The 13,284-nt window shown below is 46.3% G+C and overlaps 5 protein-coding genes across 5 annotated transcripts; 2 read left to right on the plus strand and 3 right to left on the minus strand.

Annotated features, from left to right (window-relative positions):
* Positions 1-2,342: 2,342 nt before the first annotated feature.
* On the minus strand, positions 2,343-2,923 carry EDB91DRAFT_1254886 (uncharacterized protein; the record flags this gene model as incomplete). Its single annotated transcript, XM_041323876.1, has 2 exons — positions 2,343-2,383; positions 2,434-2,923. 2 exons carry the CDS (start codon positions 2,921-2,923, stop codon positions 2,343-2,345), a joined length of 531 nt encoding a protein of 176 aa, XP_041170782.1.
* Positions 2,924-5,310: 2,387 nt separating this feature from the next.
* Positions 5,311-5,664, minus strand: EDB91DRAFT_1062420 (uncharacterized protein; the record flags this gene model as incomplete). The annotated part of the gene is made up of 1 exon (XM_041314524.1): positions 5,311-5,664. A coding segment is annotated over one exon (354 nt), but the record flags the coding sequence as incomplete, so codon positions are not given.
* A 1,096-nt stretch (positions 5,665-6,760) lies between these two features.
* Positions 6,761-7,601, plus strand: EDB91DRAFT_1254888 (uncharacterized protein; the record flags this gene model as incomplete). Its single annotated transcript, XM_041323877.1, has 3 exons — positions 6,761-7,261; positions 7,313-7,405; positions 7,455-7,601. The coding sequence occupies 3 exons, from the start codon at positions 6,761-6,763 to the stop codon at positions 7,599-7,601; spliced, it is 741 nt and encodes a 246-aa protein (XP_041170784.1).
* Positions 7,602-8,227: 626 nt separating this feature from the next.
* Positions 8,228-8,491, minus strand: EDB91DRAFT_1062410 (uncharacterized protein; the record flags this gene model as incomplete). The annotated part of the gene is made up of 1 exon (XM_041314521.1): positions 8,228-8,491. A coding segment is annotated over one exon (264 nt), but the record flags the coding sequence as incomplete, so codon positions are not given.
* Positions 8,492-10,044: 1,553 nt separating this feature from the next.
* EDB91DRAFT_1254889 (uncharacterized protein) lies at positions 10,045-10,749 on the plus strand (the record flags this gene model as incomplete). Its single annotated transcript, XM_041323878.1, has 2 exons — positions 10,045-10,488; positions 10,543-10,749. The coding sequence occupies 2 exons, from the start codon at positions 10,045-10,047 to the stop codon at positions 10,747-10,749; spliced, it is 651 nt and encodes a 216-aa protein (XP_041170786.1).
* Between the last annotated feature and the right edge of the window lie 2,535 nt (positions 10,750-13,284).

A 13,284-nucleotide genomic window follows, 5' to 3' on the forward strand; every position in this document is an offset into this window, starting at 1 on the left:
AATCCGATGAGCAAGCACAACTGCCCCACTATGAAACTCCTGGATTCTTGCCACTTCAACAGAAGAAGAATACCACAAGACAAGTAACAAGGCACAAGAGTTTGCCATGGCAGGAGAACAAGCAAAGAAGAAGAAGTCTTTTGAAGAATTAGTTCCTTCTTATCTCCATGATTTCGCTGGTATTTGCCAAAGATGGGCTAAATAAACTTCCTCCATCTAGACCAGGAATTGACCATCGTATCGAAACAAAACCAGGATTCATTGCCAAATCATCCAAGATCTACCCCTTATCTGAAAAAGAACGAGAAGCAGTCAAGGTGTTTCTAGATGAACACATCCAGAAAGAATTCATCACCGAATCGAAATCTCCCCAAGCCAGTGGCTTTTTCTTCATGGGAAAGAAAGATGGATCCCTCCGACCCTGCCAAGATTATTGATACATCAATGAATGGACGATACGGAATGCCTACCCTCTCCCCTTGATTCCCCCACTTATTGCCAAACTCCGAAATGTGAAGTACTTCACCAAAATGGACGTTCATTCCGGATATAACAACATCCTGATTCACCCAGAAGATCGATGGAAGGCAGCATTCACAACAGAGTTCGCCCTCTACGAACCAAATGTCATGTTCTTCGGACTTTGCAACTCCCCAGCCATGTTCCAGGCATACATGAATCGCACCTTCCAACAAGAACTCAATGAAGGATGGTTGGTAATCTATATAGACAACATCCTTATCTTCTCAGATTCCCTTGAAGAACATCAGAAGCGAACCCGTAGGATCCTGGAAATCCTAAGGAATGAGAAACTCTTCCTAAAACCAGAGAAGTGCCTTTTTGATGTACAAGAAGTTGACTATCTTGGAATGATCATTCATCCAGGACAGATAGTGATGGACCCTGCCAAACTAAAAGGAATTGAAGAATGGCCTATACCAAAGAACGTAAAAGATGTTCGATCATTCTTAGGCTTCTGTAACTTCCATCGCCATTTCATCTCCCACTACTTCAACATCGCTAGACCCCTTGTAGACCTGACAAAGAAGACTTCCACATTCAAATGGGCACCCTCCTGCAATGATGCCTTCAACAAACTCAAGGAATGCTTCCTTTCTACCCCTGTCCTTTGAAACCCTGATCCAACTCGGCAATTCACCCTTGCCATTGATGCTTCCCTTGTCGCCACTGGTGCAGTACTTCTCCAAACTGACGAAAATGGAGTATACCACCCATGTGGGTACCTTTCCCAATCCTTCAAACCTGCAGAATGAAACTACCAGATCTATGACAGAGAACTCCTTGCCATCATCTGCGCCCTGAAGAACTGGCGCCACTACCTTGAAGGGAACCCACACCCTGTTATTATTTTCACTGATCACAAAAATCTCCTTTATTTCCACTCATCTCAGAAACTTACCTGTAGACAAACCAGATGGCAACTGACACTTTCCGAATTTGACCTAGAATTTCACCATGTCCTTGGGAGCAAACTAGCCGCCCCAGATGCTCTTTCATGACGACCAGATCACCTTCCTGATTCCCTCGATAATACAGATATCACTCTTCTTCCTAATTCTCTTTTTGTTCACCTTTTAGATACTGATTTCGAAAATGCCCTCCATTCACCTGATCCTATCTCTGATCCGATCATATTAGCTGTCAGCAAGGCTCTAGACGGCCTCTGCCTTCCTCCTATGACTTCCTCCCTTTCTGATTGGTCCTTTACTGATAACATATTACAATACAAGAACTGTGCTTATGTACCTCCTCATCTCCGCTCCTGTATCCTTTCCCTTCACCATGATCACCCCACTGCAGGTCACCTGGGTCACTTCAAAACTGAAGAACTCATCAAACACGATTACTGGTGGCCTCAGATGGGCTCCTTTATCCGAAAATATGTAGAGGGCTGTGCTATATGCCAGCAGATGAAATCTGATACCCACACGACTACACCACCCCTGACACCGATGGCCCCAAGTACTGTCGTCCAGTTGGCCCCAGGTACTGTCATCTGGCTGACCCCGTTGGATTGGCTCCTCAGTTGCACGGGTGATAGCTGCCTGAGACGGGATATAATGACGCAAGGTGGGGTCGACGGCAGAGGCAGAAGCATTTTGGGGAAAGTGAACCCAAATCGGGATCGACAATTTCTCAAAAAGGGGCAATTGAACTTGCCAAGGGCAGTGATTGGAAGAAATGAAGGCTCCTGTATGTGGCACGTTTGTTGTGAGATCCCCAATGAATGAGCGCGACAACTCAAGAACCCATTCAGCGGGTATGGGATTCTTACGGTCATTCATTAAGATAGCCATCCAAGAATGATTGGAACCTTGGTATCAACGACTCATGATGAACCATGAGCAGGTAGCAGCGATTACTAGGAATACGTCAGGCAATCACGATGAAATGAATATATGGTTAGCGTACAAAGAAATGTGTTCCGCGACCTTATTGCAACCTTTTTTGCAAGGTTAGCGTCTGCATGCGACTGCTGGTACCCAAAGGCAGTCGGAGGGCATGGAAGTTTAGTCCCCCATGGAATGAGCAGCCCAGCACCCAAATGTTCCTGGCACCAGAGCAGTTTTTGCTCTAAGGCAACCCATGTTGCCTGAATATCACGGTGGAGAACATGTTTTCCCTGTGAATCCACCTCTGTGAGGAGCAAGAACCTGGAGTGGTTGAGGCACCCAAAGATCAGCCCATCGAAGGCAGGATTCAAAGGTATAAGAGGAAACCATGGACGAGCTCCATACGCCCAACGAGTAGAGAGCAGACTATCACTATCGTCAGGAGAAGAATTGTAGTCGTCGCGAGGGTTCCAAAGAGGCTTGTAAGGAATAATATCGGGAAGCGAGTCTGCAGTGAGAGAGGTATAGACCTGCCCATCACACACAAAGACATGGAGATTGTTACTCATGGAAGAGTAGACTACTGCAATGGTACAAACCATTACGTTAGAGTCGAGAGATATATCAGAAGAGCTACCGCAACAGTACAAACCATTGTGTTAGACGTTAGAGATGCAAGAATGACAGGTGGGAACGCATCTATATAGCAGTGGTGGAGTTTCAGCGAGTGATTACCATATCGGTGGCAACAATGAGATCATAGGTGTGAAATGTGGACTACAACAAAAAAAAACACTGTAGGGGTAAGCTTTAAGTGAGACACAACTGGGTTCAATACAAGAACTACTCAAACAAGGAAATATAACTTGGTGTGGATGGCATTATGGACTAAGATGCTGAGGATACCCCAAGAGTGACGGTGTATGTAGTCCTGAAGGACTGACCAATTTCAAGTAAGAAGGGAAAACATCATAATGACTCGCCTTCTTGGTGCAGTTTCTGCCCAGGTTGTTTCTGCGAAGGCAGTCCCATGAAAGACGAGGGCAAGGATATTAAAGCTATGATCAATTATGCAAGGACGTAAAACCCATGATCAATATAAGAGAAAACATCATAACGACTCACTTCATCGGCCAGTGCAGTTTCTGCAACAAGTTATTTCTGCAATAGGTGGTCCTATGATCGGGCCAAGGATGTCAAACCCATGATCAAGTATGGGAGACTAGGGAAAGGATAACGACTCACTTCATTGGCCGGTGCAGTTTCTGCACAAGTTATTTCTGCGATAGGTGGTGCTAGTCAATAACTAGGTGTCAGGTCGGCAGAGGACGAAATATGAAGGAGTGACTTGGAGTTGGGATGTTGGCGATGGCGACGAAATTAGAGAACACCGGGCACGACCGTACATACAGTCGTACCCTGGGAGAAGGTCATGGAAGGACCACGGGCGTCGAGCCGGGGAGTGACTCGGAGTTGGGACGTTGGCGATGGCAACGAAATTAGAGAACACCGGGCACAACCATATATACAGTCATGCCCTGGTCATTCATTGTCAACAAGGATGACAGGCTCGGCGGTGACAACAGCCAAGCCTGGTGGTGATAAAAGTACGATAGGCATGACCATACATACAGTCATGCCCTTAGGGGAGGATGGCCATTTTTTTGATGAGGAGAATAATAAGGATATGAGTTTGATATAAGTTAATGTTTCATAAGGAAGAAAGACTTAGAACTTTGGCAACGAAAGAGCACAACAGTCACAAATAACAATATTCCCATATTAGGACATTGTTACATAATATTGTTCTCAGCATTGCAAGCTTCAGAATCACTGCCAAGTTCCAACCACCAAGACTCGGAGCTCGACGGTTTGTACTGTCGAGCTCATCGAACTCATCGTTTTCCTATCTTTTTTCCCATGTTTGGAGCACGATGGTATGTACTGTCATGTCTCCTGCATGGGAATACTGTCTACCTTGCCAAATTTTTGCTGATGCAGCGATCCTTTGGATCCAATCTGAGGTCCATCCATCCATCCTCTACGTCAGGCAAGCAATAATCCCACCATTAGCAAATCCAACCGCTAACAAATCCAGCAGTCAACACCCTTCATCCCCTCCACCATTGGTCAACACCCATCACCCCTCCACCATATGTACAGTGGAGGGGCAATGGCTAATCTCTCGTCGACCTCCCATCGAGTTCCTCCACTTTCACTGACTGCAATCCTTTGGCTCATGCAAGCCCGTTTGTCACATCAGGTAAGCAATCCAATTGTCAACAAATCCAACCATCGACCAACCGTTAAAAAATCCAGTCATCAACATCTGTCATCCCCTCCACCATACATACAGTGGAGGGGACATGACTTATTGACTTAATCGTAGATTCATCTGCCAAATCCAATGGTGGGCACAATGCCAAAATAAGTTATGTTCAGCTAGCGTGCTATCTTTTACTGGACGAGAGATAGGTTCTTCGTCCATTCATCTCCTTTCACTGCCTGCGGAGTATCGTGCTTGCCCTCATCTTCATTGATTCCACCTGCTTCTTGAGCTATCTCCATGAGCTTCACTGCTAATTCCCGGAGCATCCTAATATCATTTTTGATGTATCCTTCAGTCAGCCCTTCCTTATTGTCCTCGACATCTACATACTCGCCAAACTTCATTGCTGCTTTGATATGCTGTGAAAACTCATTGGCCACATTATTCATCGTCGCTGAAGTCATGTACCCATGCACGTGGTTCACTGCGCTGTCCTGGAGGTGCGTTAGTTATATTCCTGCTGACCAAATGAATACTTACCAAAAAGCTGTCTCTATAATTTATCAGCAGGAAGACGCTCATGGATAGCAGTGCCAGTAGTTGTATCAGCATCATCAGTTTGCGCAACAGGGACCAGTAATTATCTGAAGGCGCCTTGGACCGTGGAGATCATGCGTCTAAACCAGTTCAGCAACATTCTTTCCAATCAGTCTTAACGCTTACGGATATTGTTTGCACAAGGCCAACATCTGTGTCTGCGTGGTGGAGGGTTTTGAGTATCTGCCCTGTCTTCCGATCGAACACATATACCAATCCATTGTCACTTCCCCCCACAACTACCTTTCCTTCTTCCCCAAATGCCACTTGCTTGGGGACTGACATGCTTGGCACAGCAGTTGCAAACGTTCGAACAGGCTCACTATCGCCTTCAAGGCGATACAATGTAAAGCTGTCCGTCGCATTATCCATGACAAAAATGCCCTGCTTTGAGTGCACCACAGCATGACCACTGGATAATGTCAGCAACACGCGGGTCAAGAGTGGTGGTCCTCACATCACTGATTTGCAGCTCGTTTCCTGCAATACAACACCATCTTCATTCTTCAGTTTTATGCTGTTGGGGGCTTAGTATCAGGCGATGAAAATCCTGGAGTGGAGGGACTGACAAGTTGCCATTGTAGAGCCCGAAGACATAGATATCTCAGTTATCTGCGAATGCCACAGACTTGGGTACCGTATTTTCAAGTTGCACTGTGAAGACGGACTGGAGCTGCGAGCTTGTGTTGAGCATCAGAACCTGAACCATCTTGTCTCTCATCCCCACAGCAATCCATAGGTTGCCTTCGGAGGAAGTCGAATGCCAGGACAAGCATGTACTCTCAAAACCTGATCCAAGTCTCCTGGCACAAATCTCCTGGAATGTTTTCTGCTGATGTCAATGGACGGTCGAGTGGGAACCCTGGGCACTTACATTTGTGAGACTGCATTGCAAAAATATGATGTAACCCAGGCCTGTTCTGTAACAGAGGGTTTCTGCCGTGGTTTTCCTGGTCGTGGTCCAGATTGTGCAACTGACTGTTCCCCGGGATTCATGATGATGAGACGAAGATGTGAGTTCTTTCCGAGATTTTATATCCCAGAGTTTGATGCCCTCGGTACCTGCTTGTTTGTTAGCGCTGTCTATGGTTGAGTGTCTGCTTTATTACCACCGCATGCAAGTAGGTGCCCATCATTAGAGATCACAAGTGCATAGACAGAGCCACTGTGGGCAGTTAGACGAGCGAGCAGCTTGTAACGCTGTGGCTGCGCTGATTTGTTGAAAAATGTAGCAAGGAAAGACATTGTAATATGATCTGCTGTAGTTGCCCACTCACAGCGTATTTATTAGCATTGCACATTTGTTTTCGAATACTTTTGTATCTGTTTGATTCCATGGTAACTTATAGTCTTGATGCCTTTCAATGTTCCCCTCAATAAGTCTTATTGTTCATAATAGTTATTGTGCTTCGACGGTTACCATTTATCATGTAGCCCTTATTGTTTTCACCCAATATGGTAGTCTGTTGAGTGCTTTTGCTTCCCTTGAATCATCCCTTAAGTTCAACGTAGTTATTCGGTCCCTTCCTATCACTCTATCATGCACAATACGTCTACATCTACAGTTGTTCCTCCTTTCTATGACCTGGAGACTGGTGCACCACCGCCCTTTCCCCCAATGCTCACAGACCAGCTGGAGCTCTTTGACCATGTTGATCGTCGCCCAACTACACTTATTGCCGATGAAGTCCTGGTTCCTAAAGCCAGTATCATTCCCACTGCAAGGGCATCGTCGTCCACACCCGCCCCTGAGTTCAAACTCGCAAAGCGGATTTTCAAGCAATCTGATCACTCTTCCTCACCATACCTAAAGAAGGTCACGTTCCCGCATTCCCGTTCTCAAACACCTGTGCCCTCAGATTCTGCAGGCTCCTCTTTGGATTCTTTATCAGATAGCGACTCCTCCTCAACTTCAGGTGTGAGTTTATCGGAAGACTCGAAGATTCCTAAACCTGCCGGTGAACCTGGGTGCCCAGGGCATGGGGGGTACACACTTTATGAAGCTTTGGATTGGAATCCAAAGATGTATGCAAAATTCAAGGTTCACTAAGTATTGTTGTACCCATTGTAAAGTAACTCACAAATCCCTCAGAAAAATGTGCATAACTTCATCGAGGACCACCTTGACACGACAAAATGCGATTCTGCCCAAAGTCCTGTGCTGTTGAAAGTTGTGCACGACAAGGTGAACAGCCTCTATCGGTCTCGTTGTCAATGAACTCATGACATCTCAGGCTCTCGACGATTTCCCAGACCTTGAAAATTATAGCAACTTATGGCCAGTCAATGATTTGATTATGATGCGCCTGAAATACACGTTGGGTCATGCTAGACGAAAGGAGGGAGAAATGTCTGTGGGCAAGAAGAGGAGCAAGAAGTGATACCCCCACTGCACTAGATACCCCCATCCTTTACCAGTCATGTCATTTGTCTGAATCCTAGCTCTGACTGTTTGTATTGAGCCATGCGTGATATCTTCGCAATTTAATGCACGCACACGACTACGAAGTGCTCTGTCTGTTCTGAAAATCCACAGCAATCCAAGATGTCCAGAAGGCCCATTTTGAAAGTGTCACCCTGGAATTGATGTGAGTGAAGGTGAATACAAATTTAGGACTATTTCGCGCACCCTTAGCTTGAAAATTGCAATAATATTATGTTCACAGTCCAGCTGAGAAATTCTGGTAATAGTGTAACAATACATTCATAGTCCAGATACTAATGCATTCGCAGTCCAGAAATTATGCTACTCCACACCTCGCAGCCAATTGGCAACTGATGCAAGTGCTCAAGGGTTTTACAAGAGTAAGATAGTGCGGGAGCCTAGCTCTTGGACGACCACTTATCCTCTGCGCAAAGCTGAAAGATAGTTAAGGTAGGCTCAGTCAATTGTGGAGTTGACTATTACTCACCGGTGAATTATGAAGTCAGCAAGCGCGTTGTCTCTGCCTCGCATGTTCACAACGGAAGGATTGTTGACACCAATCCTCATAACAACTGCATCGCCTCAGAACTTACGATCGCCACTACTAAGAAGCAGGTTGTCTCTAAGACGAAGATGCCGTTTGAAGAATATGCAGAATTGATAGATGTGTCTCCCTTCATGCACAGTCACAAAACAGTTGTGGATATAAGGCTGCATGGTAGCTTCCTCGAAGAGACTTTCAGGAACAGGAAAGCGCTGAGCAGTACACGAGTAACCAGAGCACCGCGTCAACATAGTGGCCTGATGGGGTCTGGTCCACAATGTCGAATATAGCCTGCACCGCAGGTGAAGTTCCAGGGTCTGTTTGAAGGTCAAAAAAGGGTGCGAGCAAGTGGCTGATGACTTACAGATGATGTAGGAAGGATATATGTGTGAGAGTTCACCATGCTGATTATATTTTGATCAAGACAAGAATGTAAGACGTGGGCGATGAAAGCGGGCTGTAGTAACGGTCCAACTTTTTAAACTTTGCATGCCAAATCAAAGACAATAACCATATTAGAGTCTACTTTGGGGACACAGTTGCCGGCAACAGCGGGGAGCCAAATGAGCCAAACCAAATCGGTAATGAAGAATGACAATAAGAATCTGTACTGTTAATCCTGCAGCGCTGGTTGCCAAGGGTAATTGTATGGTGTGGGTACAACAAGTGCAGCGGAGAGAAATCGATCTACTACACAGTTGGGTCTTTGCTGCCTACTGCCTCGCTTGAGAACAAGCACGCTCGACCCTAAAGGGGATTGCTACTGGGGAGTGTTAATCTCTGTCTAAGCGACCCTATTCAACCCTACCGCAAGTAGGATGAGGATCCGCAAAAATGCGGAACAAGCGGAACTCGCGCAGAACAAGCGGAACCCGAGCGGAACTCAAGCGGAATGGAAAGGAACTCAAACGGATAAAGCGCGGAACGTACTGATTCGTCGGAACTCGCAGGCGAAGTCGAAGGAAGTATATCACAAGGTTAGATTGATAGTGGGCATAAGTCAAAGCGGTCCTCTAGTAAGGTGAAGGAAAAGTGGGAAGGTAAAAGATGGGATTCGATAAAAAATCCCCAAGCCCCAAGTACCACTACTTAAAGGGAAGTTTATTTTTAAGGAACACTGAGGTACAGGTAGTAAGTCTCTCAGGAAGCGGAAGTGAAGGCAGGCAGTGCACATCGGCGCAATACTCCGGAATAGGGGTCCGTGCCATAAGGGCATGTGTCAGTTTGATCCAGATAACGTTAGGAACAGCGGGAAGAGGGATACAGCGTGCCAATGGACCTGGAAGGATGGGGACAGGACATGCGAAGGTTGTCCAATGATGCGCGGGAATATCGGATAGTGCGGGTGGGTTCCGAAGGATGTGCAGGAATGCGGAACCCATCGGACAATGCGCGGGAAACATGGAATGTGCGGAATACACGGAACTGATGTGAGATGATGCGGAAAGGACGGGGTTTTACACCTACAGTGGGGGAATTCCCCACAACAGGGGAATTGAGCAATGAGATAATTGAAAGTGATTGGGCGAGATGGACTTGTTCATGCAAAAAGACAACTAGAAGAATAAACACAAAACACTTGCATGACTTAAGAAGACTCAGGAGAGCAAGAGCCACCACAATCTCAGCCGGACAATGCCATGTCTGCAATGGAGAACACGGTCTCCAGAGGAGTAGAGGCGGCACTCAGATGCATCTTCATCAATAAGGGTCTCCCAATGTCCACAAAGTGTAGTCCTCGAAGGAAAAGGATGCAGGATGATGAAGTTAGGATGGAAAGGGCCACAGAATTGAGTCACGAAAGACACTTCCTTCTTGTGAGAGCTAAAACTCGACATATGTGCTCATACTGAGCATGGAACAGGGTGAAGTCTGGCGTCTCCTCAAAGATATCTTCAGCATATCTCAAGATGCAGATTTTATCATGCATCAGCCAGCCATCCGTGAAGATGTGTACTCATACGAGTATGAAGATGGACCAGGCCCTGACACCCAGAACCTCGCCTTCAATCTCACACATGGATCTAACACCCCTTGGAATGCAAGAATCCTCGATATGCTACTTAAAGAATTGCAAAGGAGGAATGTGGAAGAGCAGTGGCCGTTCCAAAGGTCAGATGGGTATTATAAAGTGATTCTTGAGGATCGCTATAAGCGGCTGTGGACGGCCTGGAGAGCAGCACAACCAAAGGTCACAGCAAAGGGCATCTTGGAAACTGCAGCAGAGGTGGAGGAGAGGTTGATCACAAAGAGAGGCAAAAATCTGAAGTCGGTTTGTCAAACAACTTGTCAGCGGAATGTATGTCCATGACACAATCATGAGGCTTTCGGATACATACTAATGCATCCACAGAAATACATTCGCAGAGCAAAAATGCTTGAGCATATCATCAAGCTGAAGGACGATGAGGATGATGACCTACCAGCTTGGATGTGGCTTCAAAAACTAATCAAGACACTGGGAGATGGTGGCATGAGTTCAGAAGAAAGCAACGTGGAAAACAACGTACAATGTGTACTCCGAGTGAAGAACATGGCATGGCGTCATGGGATAGAGTGAGAACTGAATGTCATCGACAATCAGAGAGTGTTGGACGATGATGTTTTCGCGCCGCAGGGTTCCAAACCAATGAAAAGGATACACGTGCCTGGTAACTCGACAACTGTACATAGCCTGGTCATTGGATTACCGAAGGCCCTATACAACGGCGAATGGTTTGATGGTCTTACTGGGGGGCAGGTGGAGAGGTTGAATGTTTCAAACAAGATGTTCCAATGGATGAAAGTTGTGGTAGCATAGTATATGTGGTGTAGAGTAGGGTTGAATAGATGGAGTGAGTGACATGCGCCACAGGAATGTACAATAAGCCATTGCCCCCTTCACTGTATGTACGGTGGAGGGGTGACGGGTGTTGACCAACGGTGGAGGGGATGAAGGGTGTTGACCGCTGGATTTGTTAATGTTTGGATTTGTTAGCGGTTGGATTTGCTAATGGTGGGATTATTGCTTGCCTGACGTAGAGGATGGATGGATGGGCCTCAGATTGGATCCAAAGGATCGCTGCATCAGCAAAAATTTGGCAAGGTAGACAGTATTCCCATGCAGGAGACATGACAGTACATACCATCGTGCTCCAAACATGGGAAAAAAGATAGGAAAACGATGAGTTCGATGAGCTTGACAGTACAAACCGTCGAGCTCCGAGTCTTGGTGGTTGGAACTTGGCAGTGATTCTGAAGCTTGCAATGCTGAGAACAATATTATGTAACAATGTCCTAATATGGGAATATTGTTATTTGTGACTGTTGTGCTCTTTCGTTGCCAAAGTTCTAAGTCTTTCTTCCTTATGAAACATTAACTTATATCAAACTCATATCCTTATTATTCTCCTCATCAAAAAAATGGCCATCCTCCCCTAAGGGCATGACTGTATGTATGGTCATGCCTATCGTACTTTTATCGCCACCAGGCTTGGCTGTTGTCACCGCCGAGCCTGTCATCCTTGTCGACAATGAATGACCAGGGCATGACTGTATATATGGTTGTGCCCGGTGTTCTCTAATTTCGTTGCCATCGCCAACATCCCAACTCCGAGTCACTCCCCAGCTCAACGCCTGTGGTCCTTCCATGACCTTCTCCCAGGGTACGACTGTATGTACGGTCGTGCCCAGTGTTCTCTAATTTCGTCACCATCGCCAACGTCCCAACTCCAAGTCACTCCTCACCTTGACGTTTGTGGTAGCCTGTCGCCTCTTCCCCACAGTTTCGCCATATGTTTTCGTACTAGGCTTATTTCTGCGATTGCAACACTTTGTTGTATTCCACCGATCATTGTTCTTGTTGTTTCATTACTAGACATTGCAAGTTGTTTCTTCTGTTGTTGTTTTTTGTCTAACTTAAAAGCTTGCCTGTGCAGGTGGTTCTGGCTCTCCAACACTACGACTCTCACTCCCTGTCCCTTTCATAGAAACGACGGTACATACTGTCATTGCTATTGATCACTCTTATCATCACCCCCACTCTTGATGCCTGTGTCCCGCACAGTGTATAAACGGTGCATCTGTGAGGAATGCATCGAAACCGGCGATCGTGCTGATGATGGCACACCTAAGGGGGTGCTCATCGCAGAACACCTTATGGCCGCCCATCTACAACATATCCAAGCAGAACATGCTGTGCTTGTTCATGCTGCTGGATCTGATCGCAGGAATGATGGCGCGGATTTTGTAGCCTCACAGCTCCGCACACTCACCCTTACCAACAACGAACTGCTTGTTGCTCCACATATGCCTGGGCATCCAGAGCACCCCAACCCCACTCTACCAGTATCTATTCTAGCTCTGGTAGATGATCTTGAGCGACTCACATTGTTGGATCCTTTCATTGCACAAGAACCCAGTGTCGCAACTGCTGATCGTTGCGACGTCTCCAAAAAGATCAGACACCAGCCAACCGTGAAGGCCTTCGCAGTCCTCAATAACGTCAAGTTCTGTGTTCAGCAGTGCTTTCGCTTCTTGCTTGCTGGTAATTTCGATCATGTTGGTCGCGAGCTACCAGTGCTTCGCAAAGCTGTGGAGAACCTCAAACAACATGCAGACATTGTGGTTGCGCAGAAGAAGGCAATCATGCTGGAGATGGATGGCTTGGAAGCCCAGTTCAATAGTCACAAGCTGCCCGAAATGGACTTGCATACAGCGGTCGAATTCGATGCCGGTAAGAGTTGACTATCTTCGTCATGATCGTGTTCTAACAGTCAATAGATATTCACCATGAATCTCCGCTGACTCAGTATGACGAAATCGCACAGGTCGCCTTATTCATCGGCATGATGTGTAAAGTCGTCATGGGAGTCAGTAGGTGAGGCTGTGATTTCATCTTGGGACTTATCTCAATCCTGCTACTCCTTGCATTCCGGAGATTGGATGGTAGCCTCAGCTATCCCCATCAAAATGTGCTTAGACAAATTCCAATAACTTTTGAAACTGCACTCTCAAATTTCCATCTCACCGAGAAAACTGTCATCTACACAGTCTGCTCCAGTTGTCACTGCACTTACAGCCCACATTATGCAGACGGCTCAACTGTTCCTACATA

Source organism: Suillus paluster, assembly GCF_016628075.1.
Source record: "Suillus paluster strain FC165 chromosome Unknown EDB91scaffold_120, whole genome shotgun sequence".
Lineage (NCBI taxonomy): Eukaryota > Fungi > Basidiomycota > Agaricomycetes > Boletales > Suillaceae > Suillus > Suillus paluster.